The 17,257-nt window shown below is 52.1% G+C and overlaps 1 protein-coding gene across 2 annotated transcripts; it reads right to left on the reverse strand.

The window, feature by feature from the left end:
- Positions 1 to 507: 507 nt before the first annotated feature.
- On the reverse strand, positions 508 to 16,456 carry LOC309395432 (solute carrier family 2, facilitated glucose transporter member 3-like). 2 transcript variants are annotated; one of them, XM_081959676.1, is made up of 10 exons: positions 16,322 to 16,456; positions 12,012 to 12,110; positions 8,438 to 8,598; positions 7,222 to 7,462; positions 6,752 to 6,914; positions 5,272 to 5,459; positions 4,757 to 4,861; positions 4,178 to 4,279; positions 3,218 to 3,421; positions 508 to 2,680 (listed from the first exon to the last, which is right to left on the reverse strand). In XM_081959676.1, the coding sequence occupies exons 1-10, from the start codon at positions 16,352 to 16,354 to the stop codon at positions 2,465 to 2,467; spliced, it is 1,512 nt and encodes a 503-aa protein (XP_081815802.1). In that variant the 5' UTR covers positions 16,355 to 16,456; the 3' UTR covers positions 508 to 2,464. The 2 variants fall into 2 exon arrangements, with proteins under 2 accessions (XP_081815802.1, XP_081815803.1); XM_081959677.1 differs by having other exon boundaries at positions 12,012 to 12,107; positions 16,322 to 16,449.
- Positions 16,457 to 17,257: the final 801 nt, after the last annotated feature.

Genomic DNA, 17,257 nt, shown 5'->3' on the forward strand with positions numbered 1-17,257 from the left:
ATAAAAAGGTCTGCGCATGGGCAAAACCTTTAGAAAAATGTACAATGAAAATTGTTCTGTGCATTCGCAGAACCAAAAAAACAGGATGGCAGCCGGTCACAGGAGAACCGATTCGGGGGCGTGGCAGGCCTGGGTCGTTGCCTGTTCCAGAGACCCAGGATGCCAAGCAAACTGCCCGTTTGGCTGAACCGGTCCGAACCGGCAGGGACCTACCTCTGATCTGGTGCCCTTTGGTGGCACTAATGGAAGGGAAGGCAGAGAGAGAGAGAGAGCGTTGCAGGGAGTGGGGGGGGGGGGGGCTCTGGCGAAGGCTCCCCTTCCCTGAGTGGGGCCAAATTAACCTGGACAGATTTTAACCGGCAGCATAAAATCCTTGGCAAAATGTGTTTGTTACAAATGTAGGAGAGAGGGAGAAAAGTTAAGATTTAGATCAATAGAGACAGGCAGAGAGGCCCCATATCCAACCAAAAGTTTCATTTCATTTCATTTTTATTCTTTGTAAAAAAAAAAAACAACGAGACATTCACAATAACATTTATGAAAACTCTGTGGAACTATCTTCACCACACCAGAAGACAAAACTTACAAACATACTTCAAATGTGGAATACTTTGCACTCCCACGGTCTCTCTGCTGAAAGACAGAGCCTTCGGTGGGATAAATAATAAGGAATTAAAAAAAAAAAGGCAAATCAGAAGAACCAGGCAGGGCGGAGGGGAGGTTCAGACCTCCGAAGGGACGGAGGATAGTGGAGAATGCAAACTATGCCAAGTTTAGACGGGTAGCCAAGCCACACTTCAGAAACCATGGTCCCCTGCCCATCTCTCCCTTTTGCCAGCTTCCAATTAAACCACACGCACAGACACATCCAAGCAGGTCACAACTTTTGCGCAGTATCCCTCTAGCCTCACTCTCCCAGCCAGGCAGCTGCCGAACATCCCTCCAAGCAGAGGGAGATTTCGCCGGAGGCGACTGATCTTTCTCTGGCCAGGACTTCCGTGAGTCTCCTGGAGAAGGAGCACCCCCTCGGCAGGGTCTGCACCCCTCGGGGAACTCCTAAGTCCAGCCTTCGTCCCCTGGGCACAGAAAGAGCAACCAGCAAAGCCTCTTTGCATTATATAAATATATACCGTAAAGCTAGGCCGTAACTATTTACATTCTTTTCAATAAATAAATAGATGAGGGGGGGAAAAAAACTATAGTTTTCTTCTTTTACTTGGTAGCTTTGGTCTCTGAAATTCCTTCATCATCTGAAGTCTTAGCTGCCTATTCTTCACCCTCAAATTTTCACTTCTGGTTCATGTAACAACAAAAAATTGCAAAAATACACTCAAGCAAACAACATCTGATTTTTTTTTTCATGTAATCATATCATATAGAGGAGGAAATTAAATCAGTCACCAGAATCGGTGGGTCAAAAGTGTGTGAGGAATTAAAAATTACTCTGTGTTGCCTTCTTTATAAGACAAATGACTGCTCCAGGGATGTCTCGGGGGGGGGGGGGGAATTCAAGATGGCAGCTGCAGCTGCACCATTAAAGCTTTGCCCCTTTAAGATGCCCTCTGAGGTCCCGGAAGGCAGCCCAGCCACGGCCTCTGCCACCCTTCAGGCCACGTCCAGGAGCCCCCCAGATGCCCCAGGCAAGTCCGCCTGGGCAGAGGGCCAGAACCCTATCCCTGGGTCCTCTCCAAGGAGCAGAGCAGGTCTCAAGCAGACTGGCTCCGCTTGTGTTCCCCACGCGATGCTTTTCACTTCCCCCCCCCCCACTTCAAGCAACCACAAGGGGCTGCTTCTCAGCATTATCAGTTGGGGGGGGGTTCCCCTGGCACTCTCCAGGCCCATCACCCAACCTCGGTTTCTTTGGGATCCCATCCCTCCCCCCCCCCCCCAAATCACTGGGGATTTGTTTGTTTTTTAAAGAAAAAAGTTATGCTTCTTTCTGGTCCTTATACTCAGAGGAGTGTTGCCTAAAAATAAATATTTCCCAGCAAAGTGATACAAGGAATAAATTAAGTCTAGTAAATAGAAAAAGTAGTTCTGATCTTAATTTCCCAAACATAGAAGGAAACCCCCATTGGACAAAGTGGAGCAAAACGTCTCTCTCCCTTGTTTAAGTCAGCTCCAGTGTGTTGCACTTCACCCTGTAGAAAACACTGCAGAAACACGGGGAGGAAGGGGACAGTCAACTCACGGGCAGACAAGGAACTGGCCTCAAAGACATGAACGACCAACCACAAAAACAGTTCAGCCTCCACACAGCGTAACAAGCATTCCAGGAGGAGCTCGGAGCCATTCCTCAGTCCTCCAGAGGTACGTGGCAGGAAGAAGCACGGCGGGAGAAACGGCCACCTTCCTCTTGTCCTAGTGGAGCACTGAAGCCGTGACGAGGACCAGAAGTCACAGGGACATATGGAGAAACAGCAACGGGTACAAAGGGACGAGCAAGGATGGGGGGGGGGGAGCACTAGGCATCTTCCTTAGGCTGAATGCCAGTTAATTCCACCATGGAGGCCTTGTTGCCAGTTGCTGGAGCCAGACCATTCACGGTTTGCCTCTCAAACACACTGGAGATGTCTTCAAAAGTCCTGCCTTTTGTCTCAGGGACTTTGAAGTAGGTGAAGAAGAAGAAGAAAATGAGGAAGCCAACGAAGATCAGGAAAACGTAAGGCCCACATGCTTTCTGCAAGGAAGAGAAGGAAAATGTCATCTTTGCTCTAAGACAAAGGAGGTAGCTCTGGCCCGCAAGGAACATGAGTCGGGGCCCAGTCAAGTCCTTTATTCGACAGCCCATTTCCCCACCGCCACCACACTGAAACCTATCGTTCTCTACGACACAGCCAGACTAGATGGATGGCATGCCAGAAGAAGAAGAAACACCTCATTCTCAGGGTCACCAAAGCTCATTCCAGGAGCAGGAGCTCCTATGGCCTGGTTCTTCATGAGGAGCAGAAGCAAGAACTTTACTCAAGCTAATATTTATGCAACCCCCTCTTCTACTGGGCTTCAACCAAGCAATGAACCGCAGTGAGGCCCACCCTTCAACGCCTTCTCCCTCACCACAGCAACCTGCAGTCCTTGCCCTCTTTTAGTGCTTGCCCTTTCCTTCTTCTCTTCCCCAACCGTGGAGACCTTTTTGATGGACAACTTCAGGGGAAAGGAGCCGACTTCATTGTGTTCACACTAGGCCCACCAAGAAGGTCCAGCGTGGAGTCCTTACCTCTGCGTAGGGGAAGAGCATGCCCACCAGGAAGTTGGAGGCCCAGTTGCAGAAACCAGCCACCGCCACGGCTGCAGGACGAGGGCCCTGGCTGAAGAGTTCGGACACAATGAACCACGGGATCGGTCCGGGTCCAATTTCAAAGAGAGCCACAAAGGCAAAAGTGCCAAAAATACTGATGTAGCTGATCCAAGTCTTGATTTTCTGCAAAAACAAGAGAGTGTAGAGTGAACCTCTTGTAATCCCAGGGAGACCCTGGTTGATCCCAACTTTTAGCATCTGCTCGCCTGGGAATCAATCAACCAGGGACCTTTCTTGGGTCAGAAGGTCCAAGCAGAGACTGCGCAACTCTGTTGAGCAGAGCTGAGCAGCACTCACGGTTCATTCTTATTTCTGGCCTTATTTGGCCAGGAAAATATTTTAGTCAAAGAAATGGCTAAAAGTGGAGAAGCACCTGGAGAAATATCACGCACACCTTCTACACTTTCTATCTTCCCAACACACTTATACCAATTTGCTGGCACTTTGTGTTTCATCAGTTTTGGTTTCAATCTAGTTGGCTACTTAAACATTGGGATATATGGGAGTGTGAGCGTGTGTGTGTGTGTGTGTGTGTCATGACCTTGATTTTGATTTCTGCACTCCTAGCCACTTGGGAGGAAGGTATCTCAAGGACTTTCTCTTCTTCTACAAACCCTGTAGAAGGGAAACTCTTATCTCTAAAAGGCAGCTGTGCAAAGTGGCCTTGATTATCTTATTTCTAGGCTTGATTGCACAACCTGTCACTGGGAGGAAACTTGATTAGTGGTTTCATGCATGGCGGGGGTGGGGGTGGGTGGGAGGTAGGACTCCTAAGTGATGCAGCTCCAGACATGAAACTGCCATTCTGTTTCTCCAGGCGTGCAACTTCAGTCCAAATTGGGAGGGGGGCTGCCACCAACCAGAAATGCTGCCGCCTACCTTCAGCGCCAGGGCCACAGTCATGATGATTGCGCAGACAGCCATGCCTCCTAAGCCAACCAGGTGGAGGGTCCGACGCCCCGCCCGCTCCACAAGGAAAAGCTGAAGAATGGGGAGAGGAGGAGAAACAGGATTGTGGTGGGCAGCAGATCTCCCAACTGCCACGGTAGGGTCAGATACCAGGGAACGTTCCAAAAACTCTCCATGAAATGGTCAATTGGATCCTGTTGTGGTGACCGCCGTCCTTGACTTAATTTACTGCACCCTCTGGAATCCCCTCTGAGCAGGGAGGTCCAGCGCGGGACCACATTTTAAAGGCAACCCACACCTGCGCCTTCAGTGGTCATCTGAGAGGCATCAGGATGTGGACATCCTTGAGCCCATCCCAGGTCAACTTGTCGGCCACACTCCAGCGATTTAAGGCCCATTTTCCTTTCAACGTCATGGCTCCCCACCAGCCCCCAAAGCTGCCCCTGATGTTTTCTCCCACAAGATCCTCCAGATTTCCAGGAGGGTCTTTCACCTCAAACACCCCCCCCCTCCAAATTCAGGGTGATCCCATCCTCTGCCACCACATACCGACACCACAGTAAAGACGGTATTGACCACGCCGGCCCCGATGGTGGCGTAAACTGGTTGCTCCACTCCGGCATCTTTGAAGATCCCCGTGGAATAGTAGAAGACCTAGAAGCAGGAGGAGAGCGGACGGCGGCACTTAGAAGAGGGAGAACAATTTGAGCTCTGCAAGGAGGACAGAAGAGGGAGGGAGGGAGGGAGGACTCTCTTGCGCCTCAGTGAGCGCAATTTCTTTGAAACCAGGAACACAAAGCCAAACCAAAGCGCCAGGCCACCACAGGAAGATCCCAAAACCCACAATGGTCACTGCGCATTGACCCCCCCCCTGCCCCTTTTGAACCACGCAGCAGAGGGGGAGCCTTCAAATGAGCGGCTGCAGCGGGCATGCTGGCCTTTTGGGTGCCCCTCTTATGGCTGCTCTCCTGCCTTCACACGGACCCAGCTCTTCCGGTGTCCCGCCAGAGACCCGGCTTCCCTCTGTCCCCACAGAGAGATGACAGGCCCTCGGGGGGACCCACCGCGTTAATGCCCGAGAGCTGCTGCGAGAGTTGCAAGGCAATGGCGATGAGGATGGCCTGGCGGTAGTTGGGGGAGCGGAAGAGTTCTGGGATGGTAACTTTCTTCTCCTGGGACATCTTGGTGCTTTCCTCCTTCATCTCCTGGATGTCGCTGGACACGTCCTGGACGCCTCGCAGGCTCTGGAGCACTGAGGGGAAAAGGACACGGGCTGAGTCAGACATTTGGCCATCTCACTCTGGAGAGCTCCAGTCGGTTCTGTGCCCAGTGTCAAGGCCTGCAGCCATCGTATCTTTTGGATCTTTGGCCTGACACACTTTCTATTATTCCACTATGCATTTTGTATTGTGGGAAAATGGGAAGGGGCATTGTATGGAGTGAGATGATATGTAGCCAAAATAAAATTACTTTCTAGAAAGCCAAGGTCATCCTCTCTCTCTGCACCTGACCGGAACTGGATGAGTGGAACTACTGCCAGCGTGGCAGTGGGAGATTGGACCATGGGATGGGCTTGTGGGTGGGGTGGGGGCAAGATCTTGAACTTTCAACTGGGTGGGGAAAGTTGGGAAGCTTTCAGATTCGGATTTCCCCAGATGTTCCAACATGGCTCTCTTAATACGTTTAAACTTTGAGCAATACTTTGCCTCAGACTCTGGTTTAATTTTAGATGCTATTTGGAACCCTGACATCAATGGTTTAGGTCTAGAAAAGATTCTTCTTGACGGAGAAACTCGTCCTGACCTGGTAAGGCAGCAAAGAGAGAAACAGAAACCCCTTCACTAGCACTGGAGTTGACGGACGGCTAATAGTCCATCTTTCTTGGCCGGGAAGGAGAGGCTTCTGCGCACACCTGGACTTTTGTGCTGTGCAGCGTTCCAGCATGCCAGAACCTGATCCGCAAAGGACAAAGGAAGAATTGTTCCTGCTGGTTCAGCAGAGGGGAGCAAGAAAGGCAGAGATCCAACTTCGGAAACCCCAGAGGGACCTCCTGTCCGGAGCCATCCAAGATCTGGAGGGAGGAGCTGTGAAGACTCTGTTGCCCTTTTCTCAGCAAGGAGGAAGAAGGACAGCTGGGGTTTGAATCCAGCTGTGCCCTCCCCAGGAACCTTCTTCTTAGCGGGCAGAAGTGAAATCCAGCAGGTTCTGACAGGTTGTGGAGAACCGGTAGCGGAAATCTTGAGTAGTTCGGAGAACCGGCAAATTCCACCTCCGGCTGGCCCCAGAGTGTGTGTGGGGGGGGGGAATGGAGATTTTGCAGTATCCTTCCCCGGCCATGCCCGCCAAGCCACGCCCACAGAACCGGTAGTAAAAAAATTGAATTTCACCACTGTTAGTGGGTATCAGTTTCCCAAATTCTTCCTCTTGACCGACCCTTTCGCTTACTGCTAGAATGCTTTTGGGGTTAGCACCTGCCTGGCAAAATGTTTTGCTAAAAGAGGCATGCCTCTGCGTCGCTCTGCAGGGCGGTCACAGAATGAATACCTTTGATGGCCTTCTCTTCCTCCATCTTGTTGATCAGCAGGAAGCGGGGGCTCTCAGGACAGAAGGGGAGGGCCACCAGCTGCAGGAGGGCCGGGACGACGGTGAACCCCAGCAAGAGCGGCCAGAGTTTTTCTGTCCCCAGGATGACATCCAGGCCAAAGATCTGGGGGCAAGAAAAGAGAGGCCCCGGGGTCAGCCCCCGAAAGGCCAGGAGGGAGCAAGACAGCTTGGTCAGGATTCCCTCCAAGCCTCTGGAGAAGCTGTTCCTTGGGGCTGCTGATGCTCAAGGGGTCCCTGGCCTTCCTACGCCCAGAGCAGACCCAGACGGTCCGTGGTGAAGTCCTCTCCCCCACGCCCCAGGTCCCATGGGGCTGATTCCGCTGAGGACTCCTCTGCTCTGGAGCATCCATCTCTTCCCCAGAGAGGCAAAGGCCGCCATCTGCCTGCCTGCTTGCCGAGGGCTGGCTCACCTGGGCCACCAGGATGCCCACCACGATGCCCAGCTGGTTCAGGGTGCCAAAAGCCCCCCGCAGGGCAGTCGGAGAGACTTCGCTGATGTACATGGGCACCAAGCCGGTGCAGAGGCCGCAAAAGACCCCGATGATGAAGCGGCCGATGATCAGCATCTCCATGGCTGAGGCCAACTTGGAGCAGCCCATCAAGATGCCAGCCACGATGGCCAGGACGTTCACCAGCAGCATCGAATTCCGCCTGAACGGGGCGAGGGGGAGGGGGAGGGGGAGAGAAAGAATTGAAGGAAGCATCAGGAAAGGGCAGAGAAGAGAGAGAGAGGAACGTCTGGGGCTCCAGCACAGCATTTTCCCCATTCAGGCAGCGGCTGCTTCTCAGGGCTTCATCCCATCTCTGGGACAGCCATGCTCGGCCCTTCATGGCAAGGAGGCGCCCACGGGGGAACTCTTGGCATTGGCACCAGGGGCTTGGAAGTCCTGGCCTTGTGGGGGGGCCACCCCAGACACCTCCCTTGAGGCGGGGGCTCAACTCCCACCCACCCACCCACCCACCCCGGCCATAGCTTAATCTCAAGGCCCCCTTTGGACTGGGGCCCCTTCGCCGGCTTCCTCTCTCATGCCCCTCGTCTGCCATTCTTTTTTTTTTTTTAAACAAAGTTTCTATTTTTCGTTACAAATTTTAAATTCTTTTATAAACCAAGTGTTGCCCAGGTTTTCCCCTTTAACATCCTCTCATGGGCATAATTCATTTTGCACCATATTCCCATTTCTAATTTCAGCCATATTGTTTTCTTTCCATATTTTTTATCTTAAACTTAATTTCTTCTTAATACATAAACAATATTATTTGCCCCTTCAAAGTTAAACCAGATTTATCGTTTCATTTTCCATCTGTTATTTCTATTTTACTATAGGTACCATACAGATTCCATTTTTATACAATCAACATTTAACTTAATTAGTTATCCACAATTAATAATGTTAATATAATTCCCTCACGTCTTAGTTAGCTACATACCATTAACAATGTTAAAACACATTTCATTTTGTTCTACTAATGCATCCCCTTCTTTCCCTTCTTTCCTTTTCTAACCGTTTCCTCTTGGTCTCTCAAAAATTCCACTTCTTTTACGGTTCTCTTCTTCTTTCCCCCCATTCACCCGGCTTCTTTCTTCCTTTTCTTGTTTTGATATCTCCTCTGCCGTTCTTCACCTACCTGCCAAATCGGTTGACAAAAAAACCCACAGAGAAAGAGCCAATCATCCCTCCGACTGAGAAAATGGACACCGAAAGGGACCACAGGGCGGTCAGGAGCTTCTCTGAGATGTAGTGTCCTGTCCGCTCCAGCGATGTGTCGTTGAAAAAGCCCTTGATGATCTGCAAGGACAGAGTGCATGGATGTACTGTGTATATACGTACAATGACAATAAAGCATTCTTCTAAAAAGGGAGCTCAGAGTTTCCGAACCGGAAGAAGGGAGCGAAATGTGGGGAAGTGGAGGAGCACGGTCAAATCACAAGGATGGCCAGGAGAGGAGAGGAGGACAACAACCAATCCAGAAGGTCTCACAAGTTCCCCTCATCAGGGCAGATGTCAAAAACACCCCTGAAGACATCCTGCAGAGGAGGAGCTCCTGCCCAGGCCAAGCGCCCCTCCCTCCGCCCCCCCCCCCCCCGGTTTCCTGAAGGCCTTCCAGAAAAACAAGCAAATGGGGAGACTGCCCACTATGCGGCTGGTGGTTGTATTTACCCAACTTGACCCAGAGGGTGTTTGGCTGCTGGCCACCCGAAGTTCACACTCCTCCTCCTCCTCCTCCTCCTCCTCCTCCTCCTCCTCCTCCTCCAAAGAGCAATGAGACATCAGGGGCCAGCGGTGGTGGGACAGAGAAGCACGCAAGTCCTTCATAGTATCTACTTGAATAGCAGCATTCCTTGCCAATATCATGTCCTCAGATACTTGGACTGAAACAGCATGCTCAGGCTATGTTTTGGCTAAGTTGGGACCCAGTTATCTCTCTCGAAATATCTAGCAGAATCACATTTTCAAGAAGCTCTTTGTTCTCTTCATCCCATTCTATGAATGGCTTCTCATAATGGTTAAACTGCACAACAAAATCAGAGTTGTGCTTTCTGCAGTTCTGAGAAAAACCTCCAAGATGATCTTTTTTGGAGAAGAACAGGTGCCAAAGAAAAGATAATCAGACCGTAAATGTTCCCAGGATGAAATGAATATGTGCAAGCAGAAGACAACAATGAAGGCATCCAAGATCCAAAAAATCGGGATGTTACTTCGGTAGATCCTGGCTGGGTTACTTTCAATGTTCAGACAAGTCAGTTTTTTCTCAATCCTCACGCAAAACTGCTCTCTCTCTCTCTCATGCTACAAGGGTGCTGGTATTTTCATCCGACAACACGGGAGTCTCAAATGTTTCTCTGATACCCACCAGGTTTATTCCATGAAACACGGGCTGGTAGATCTAAAAAGCTACGTTGTATTATGGGTAACTCTTTAAATGTACAGTGTTAAATTGTTGGCAGGGCTGTGAAAGTCTTCCTTCCTTAAAAGGGAATTGGGGCTTTGTTAAAATGGGGGGAAAGCCCCTCTGCGGCCGCAAGCCGCTCCCTGCCCACCCTGGACGGCTCCTTTCAGGGAGGTGCATGTACACACACATGCGGGATCCTCTGCGCAGACACCAGGGGGCAGCAGGAGACCAGCCCAGAGACCTGCGGGTGAGCCAGGAGAGGAGAGGAGCCCGTCTAGCCGTTATCCTGTCTCCTCTCTTCCCCCCACCCATCCCCGCCATGAGCGTAGAGGGCAGGATGCGGCAGATGAGTCATCCTTAGGAGGAGGATGGAGGCCCACGCATTTCCTCCTCCATTCTTGCTGTTTTCATGAAGTGGCCTAATTCAGAGACAAATTACTCTGGAATCCCCTGAGTCACTTTCCTTCCCCTGTTGCGGCCACAGAGGGGCAAAGAGGATAGCTGGGAAGGCTGGCAGGATGAAGGAGCCGGAGAGATTAAGACTGCCGGCCGGCCTCTGCCACCCCCATGCCTGGCAGTCGTCCTGGGCGCTTCCAGCCCTCCGTGACTCAGCAGATTCCCCCCCACTCCTCCCCCTCCGCCTCCTCCCCCCCAGAGCCTGCCAAGGATGCTTCACGGCTGGTCCCTGCCTGACCTCGCTGGGCAAAGATGCCCGGCCCACCTGGGTGGCACGTGGCTGGGGAGGTGTCCTCCTTCCCGGGAGTGTCCTTGGGAGACTGGCTTGACTTGCCAAGATGCCTCAGCCCACAGAGCCCCCCCAGCTGGCCAGGGGTCTGAAGGAGAGCAAGGGAGGGATATTCATCTTCAGCCTTGCAAGGCTCCGTTAATGCAGCCTTACAATTGAAATGAGAACTGCCCTGGGACTCCCTGGCTGGGTTCCTTCTCTGGGCTCCCTGGCAGGGTCTCTCCAAAGGGCTAGGATCCCAGAGATCCATTTAATCTCAGCTGAAGATGATCCCAAGATCTTCTCCACTGCCCACTGCGGCTTTGGGGGTGGGGGGTGTTATCCTTCTCCAATGGTTCCTTCATTTTAGATCCTGAATAAAGGGGGTTATTTCCCCCCCAAAAAATGAATGTAGAGTGATTCTCATCCAAAATGCTCAACCATGCGAGTTGTCCAAAAATGGGGTGACTTGGCAAAGTTCTCCCGAGGGGAAGGTGACTCTCACCCCCCAAGGAAGGAGGACACCCAGAAGGTGTCTGATGAGACCTCCGGGGGACTCCTGGCCTCGGTTCTTCCCATTAGGCAGGGGAGGCCTCACCACTCCGTCCCTCCCCAAATGCCCGCACATTCTCCCTCCTCAAGGGAGGCTCAGCTGAGGCAGCCCCACTGGCCCAGGATCTCCCCAGGAGCCCTCCAGCCACACAGGCACTCTGCAGAAACAACTCCCAGCATCACCAGGAGAGGTGGGGGGCCGTGTTCCCGTGGAAAGAGGAAGGGCTGCAGCAGCCTCTGTGGCAGGAGGCGCAGATGGCAGCAGAAGGGGAGCATTTCGAGGTCCGGAACCAGAAGGTGGAGATGGGGGGCTGCCTCACCCCATTTCCCCGTCTGAAGGCCTCCTCGGCTGCTTGGGGACAAGCCACTCTCTGGCCGGCCCTTCCCGAGCTGAGCTGAGCTGAGCGGAGGGAGGGAGGGAGGGGAGCCCAGTGGTCAGGCAGCCTCATCCAGGCCATTGGCCACAGCAGGGCCTGCACTGGTGCCGGGGGAAGGCCGACCCTTCTGCAGAAAGGGCCCCTGGGGAGAGGATTCTCCCCCTCTGAGCTCAGCCGTGCAGGAGCCCCCCCACCCCCGCCCGCCCGCCCGCCTGTTACTCAGCCCAGACATTGAGTCAGTTTGGCTTTCAGGGCCGGGAAGGGAAATGCCTCCTTCCTGCCCCCATCCCCACCTCTGAGCCGGCCCCGATGGACAGAGGGCTGCCAACTTCTGGCCTCGACCCTCTTTCCCCAGGAGATGCTCCTTCCGCTCCTTCTACAAAAGCACCAGAGGCTTCGTGTCCTCACCTTTTCCCCAAAAACAACACGGCAATTAAGGAGCTCTTCACTCTCCTGCACAACTGGAGGTTCTCTTCCTTCTCCTTCATCTCAGACACCGAGTCCTCATAAACGGGAGCCTGAGCGATTCTAGGAGGTCCCCTCCTCCCCCTGGCTCTGCCCTGGTTCCTCCCCATCTTTGCTGCTACAGCAAATTCTCCAGGAACAGAAACACCCCAGAAAGCCCCACACACACACGCCTCGCCTGCCCTCTTACCAGTTCAGGAGCATTGATGACTCCCGTGTTGTACCCGAACTGGAGGGATCCGATCGCTGCCATGGACACAGCAGTGAGAAGTGACAAGGTGATCTTCTTCTGAAAAGACATCAGGGTTACAGTCAGTGTTTCCCCCAAAGGCCAACCACGTCGCAGCTCCTCTTAAGAAGGCAAAGCTGATTGCGCAACATTGGAAAAAAGATTTTTTACCGACAATTGATCAATGGATTCAGAAGGTGGCGGGGTTCGCCGAAATGGCAAAAATCTCAGCTTTCTTAAAAGCTCAGAAACAGGAGGAATATACACAGGAGTGGGCAAAATGGATTGATTATATACAGAATAAATATCAGACTAGGAGTTATTATCTAGTCTTTAGGTAAGAATGTTTAGACCGATAGATGATCAGAGTAAATAGTATATGGGATGTTTGGAATTGCTAGAGTGGTATACAGCGGAAGTCAGGGGGGTGGGTTTGTGTGGGAGGTGGGGGAGGGTTAGGGTGGAGGGTGGGGCAATATATATATATGAATAAATTAGAAGATGGGATTAATGAAACATTGTTAGGCTAGGAGAAATTTATATTAAGAGTTATAGATGTTAAATTAGCTTAGAAAATGATCAATGTGTTATTATTAATTTAAGAGAAATTTATATAGTGTTTGTTGGGAGGAGAGGGGTTATGAGTAATCTATTTTAAGATGGGGGGAGGGGAGGGGGTAAAGTGTTTGGTATAATATTTGAATGTGAATTTTTGCGGGGGGGTTGGGGGGGTATAGCATTTGTATGAGATTTATATTGTGTGGAGGGGGGGTGAAAACGGGGAAAATTTGTTTGTACAAAACTCTTTTAATTAAAAAAAAAGAAAGAAGGCAAAGCCCATCGGTTCACCCTTCATGGGAGGAGGGGGGGCTCCAAGACAGCCGGGACCCCTGGAAACAGCCTGGACCAATGATGGCGAACCTTTTTGGCACTGTGCCAAAAAGAGAGCCCGTGTGCGCACACGTCGAGGACGGGCGCCCAGGAGAGGAGCTGCCCAGAGTGCATGCCGGCATTCACACATGCACCAGGCAGCTCCTTGTCCGGTTTTTGGCATGCATGTGTGCCTGATGATCAGCTGGCTGGCGCGCATTCACATGTGGAAACCAGCAGATCATCTCTTCCAGTTCCCAGCAGTGCTCCACGTGCAAAAGGCAGCTGATCATCACGCATGCATGCGCACCAGAAACCCTTAAGAGCAACGGGCAAGGCCCTGTGTGCCAGTTTGGGCAGGCGTGCCATAGGTTTGCCATCAGGAGCCTGGACAGTCCCTGCACTTCCCCTGGCAAGACCTCAGAGGCTCTGCCTCGCCTGCTCCTTCCCAGGCCTTTGGTGGGGGGAGCAACTGAGGGGGGGGGGCAGCTGGCTTCCTGCCTCAGGCAGGGCTCAAAGTCAGGGTCCCCTCGGCTGCTGGCCTGAACCCTCATGCTCCACTGAGGGCACCTCTGGGGCAACATCCCGTTCTGAGGGTAGTCAAAGGGCTTTGCACTTCCAAAATTAGGGAGTTCTTTTTGTATGTAATAATTTTATCAACGATTGCAATTAAAAATATAAAAATGAATAGAAACTGAAAGAATACAAATGTTTAAAAGTGCAATAATTAAAAATAGAATAGAATTAGTAAAAATAGATTATATAGATGATAGATAAAAATAAATTGTTTCTTTCTTCACCACAAAAAAGTTTGAAGAATTTATAAGTAACTCTTCACCTTCTTTAAAATACCGCAGACAATGCCTTCTTCCCCTCATCCTTTATTAAGAGTTACCAGAGTTAACAAATGTATCTGCTTTAACCTTGATCAAATAAACCAACTTTAAATTCCTTCTTTTTAACAAACGTGTTCTTAAATCGCTTCAGATAATGTTCTAGAGCTTGATTTCATTTTTTTCTTTGGTCCTTCTCTCAAAAGTCTTCAAAATTTTAACTTCTGTTTTGTAAGTCCAGTGTAAAATAAGTATCCTGGTTACTCTTTCAGTTTATATATGCCTTGTAATTATTGAAACATCAACTGGTTTAATGTATACATATCCAGTGTAGGATTTTTCCATCTCATTCTTATGGCGTGTCATTTTAAAGGTCAGTCTTGTTTGGTAAAACCTGGGCCTCTTGCATGACATCTTTTAAAGATAGCTTATAATGGAGGATTCTTTTGAAATTAGCTTCAGGGTCCACTGTTCAAAAGCATCTTTCAGTACGTCCAATGTTAAAGTTTTCTGCTTCGTTCCATTTTAAGTCAGAGTTAAGTATTGTTCTCCTTTGATTATACTCTTTAGTTCTTTCTGGTTTCCTCTAGTGTCCAGCCTTCAAAGTCCCATCCTATCTTTTTTTAAAATATATATATATATAACAGCATTTTTCCACATAGTCATATAATTAATTTCAAATCTTAATTTCAAATATATCAGGACTATTAATCAGTTTGCAACTTTGTAAAATCAACATTTTAATGAACCTTTTGCTCTTCATTGCACAAAAACATCCTCAAACTTGCATTTAAAACTTATTCCACTAAAGATTGAAAGAAATTCAACTAGTATTGTGAAAACATGTTTCTCAACAGTCCTAAAATCTAAAAACAAAAAACAAAAATAATAAGCAATTTCCAAAAAGTGATTAGAAAAGGAAGTTACAAATCCAGTGTCCTTTTGATGGCTGCAAATTGAGCAAGTTGCCTCTTTCCTCATCTCCCAGAGTTTCAAATTGACTGCTGATTGCCGTCTCCCCTTTAGGAGCAACTGTCTGGAGCACTTGTGGGTGATCCCAAGTCTTCTCTTGGTCCAGGGAGGAATCTTTGCTCCCAGTGGTGTTCACTTTGCTATTTCTTTCCCATTATTGTTTGTGTTTTAACTGCTTTACTGGCCTGGTTTGCTTTTAAATTTTTGTGATGCTAAAAGATATCAGAAAGAGGTAGAGATCCTGTATTTCCATGGTTGCACAATTAGATAAAAAGGGACATTGAGGAGGGATTTAGTGCCCACTTTCACGATTGAGGCTGTGTCTTAAGCCTCCAACAAACATTCAGCTAAGGCTTCCTAGCACCCTTCCCAGCTATCACTCTTAAATACTCTTCAATACAGTGAAAAATCACAGGCCAAGGAAGGTATGTAAGTTACCTAAGACTGGGGGTGAAGGGCTAAGGACCAACCCTAAGCCTAACCCAACAGCAGCCCTGGCTACAGAGCTACAAACCACGTGGCCCTTCCAAGGTCTGAAGGACTCCAGGCAACTGCAATGAGACGGGCCGGTGCCATGTGACCGACTCCTGTGCAGGTGCTGAGCATCAAAGGTTAGAGGCGTTAAAGGCTTGGTGACCACGAAGGGAGCTGGATGGCTTTGTAGAGCAGCCTTTCAGCCAGGGGGCTACCCAGGCTTCCAGCTGTGGTGCTGTGACCCCTCTGGGCTTCCAGCTTTCCACAAACAACGTGAAGTTCTGTCTCCGAGACGGTCTGAAGGGCAGGTGCTTGATGCTCCCTCCTTCGCTTCTGGTTTTCTTGCCCTGGAAGCCATTTGCAGGCAAAACCTCCCCCGTTGCAACCCTTCTGCCTGCTACCCCCAACGGAGAGGGGGTCCTGTTTCAAGCCACCATCCTTTGCAGCCACAAAAGTAGAAGGGGGGGAGGGGGAGGCAACTAAATGGCAGGAAATCTGCAAGAGAGCTGTTCACTTCCTCCTTTCCCCTTCGCAGGTGCGGGCATTTGCAAGGACCCTCCTGTCCTTGCCCCCCTTTGCGGGGCGCTTGTTCCCTCCCACCTCCAGATGACCTTGACGCCTGCTGAGGGTCTTCGGTAAGACTTCGGACGGGGGGCAGCCCTAGACGAGCCCGCCCCTCTCCCGGTGCCCTTCCGGAGCTCCAAACCTCCCGGCTTTCGATCTCCCGCTGCCCCCTTCGCTCCACCCCCCCCCCCTCTCAAACACCCGTTGGTTCTCCTCCAAAGGGAGCCCTGCAAAGCAGCCGGCCGAAATAGCCGGAGGAGTCCGCCAGAGTCCTCGCTGCTACGGCCGTGGCGACTTTACAGCCAATGCATCTGGGGAAGCGACGCCCCGTCCCTCCGCCCGGCTTCCCACGCGGGATTTCGAAGCCCCCCACCCTGCCCGGTCCAGAAGCCGATCCTGCCTTCGAGCCAACGGCCCCCTTCCCTGCCGGGTCTCCCCAAGCACTCTTGGCCGGAGCCCGCGCTGCGCCCGCCGAGCCAGGCAGCCCAAAGCCCGCGCCTCTTTGGCCGCCCAAGCCCTCGGGGGCCCCAACCGCCCCGCGACGCCCCCAGCGCTGACCCTGCCCTGCTCGGGGGGCCCGTCCGCCTCCATCCCTCGTCCGACCGTCGCTCCGTCCGTCAGAAGGGCTGCTGCAGATGCGCCGACTCCACGCTCGCCCAGATACTCCCGCCGCCGCCTTTATAGCTGCTGGGTCCGGCAGGGCGGGGGCCCCGTCAGGAGAGAGGCGCGGCTGCCTCGCCCCCAGATGACGAGAGCGGAGCGGGCGGTTGGGCCACCAGACGGGCGGGGGCGGCGGAGGGGCTTCCAGCCTCCCCTCCCTACCTCGCGCCGGGGGGTGGCAAGGCGGCCAGAAGAGGCACTCAGGCCAGCGCCCCCCTCAGCCCCTCCTGAGCCGGCGGGGAAGACCCGGCAGAGCCCCCAGGCTCTGGTCCAGCGCCGCAGCCGCTGCGAAGCGGGAGAAGCGGCCCCGGCTCCTTCTCCAGCTACCCGCGCTCAGAAGCTGCGAGGAGAAGCGGCCCGGGCGGGTTGCGGAGGCCGGCGACTCTCCGCCGCCCTCGCCCCCGGGCTTAGCCCGTGCTGAAAGCCGCTCGGCCGGAGGGAGCCCGGAGGAGGGAGCGGAACGGGGCAGCAGCCGGCAGGGGCTGCTTGCTGCCTGACACGGCCGAGGCTTCCTCGGGGCTTCCCCGCTTTGCTTCGGTCTCTGCCGGTTTCTGCTTGGGGGGGAGGGGGGCTTCTTCCTCCCAGGAAGCAGAGCCACTTAGCATCGGCTGCTGCTGAGAAACCTCCCGGCGCTTGTGGGCTTCCTGGGTTCCGGGCCGGCCGCTTACGAGTGCGACGTGCCGTCTTGCGAGGTGCCCCCCCTCCCCGCCGCCACTCTTGGCCTCCGAGTGGAAAGATTCGCTTCAGCATCACCACCAGACGCCGCACTGCCTTGCTCAGTTGCCATGGCAACCAGCCTGGCATCCAAAGAAAACAGCCCTGCCAGGGACAGCA

The sequence above is a fragment of the Natrix helvetica genome (assembly GCF_964273705.1).
Source record: "Natrix helvetica genome assembly, chromosome: 7".
In the NCBI taxonomy this organism is placed as follows: domain Eukaryota; kingdom Metazoa; phylum Chordata; class Lepidosauria; order Squamata; family Natricidae; genus Natrix; species Natrix helvetica.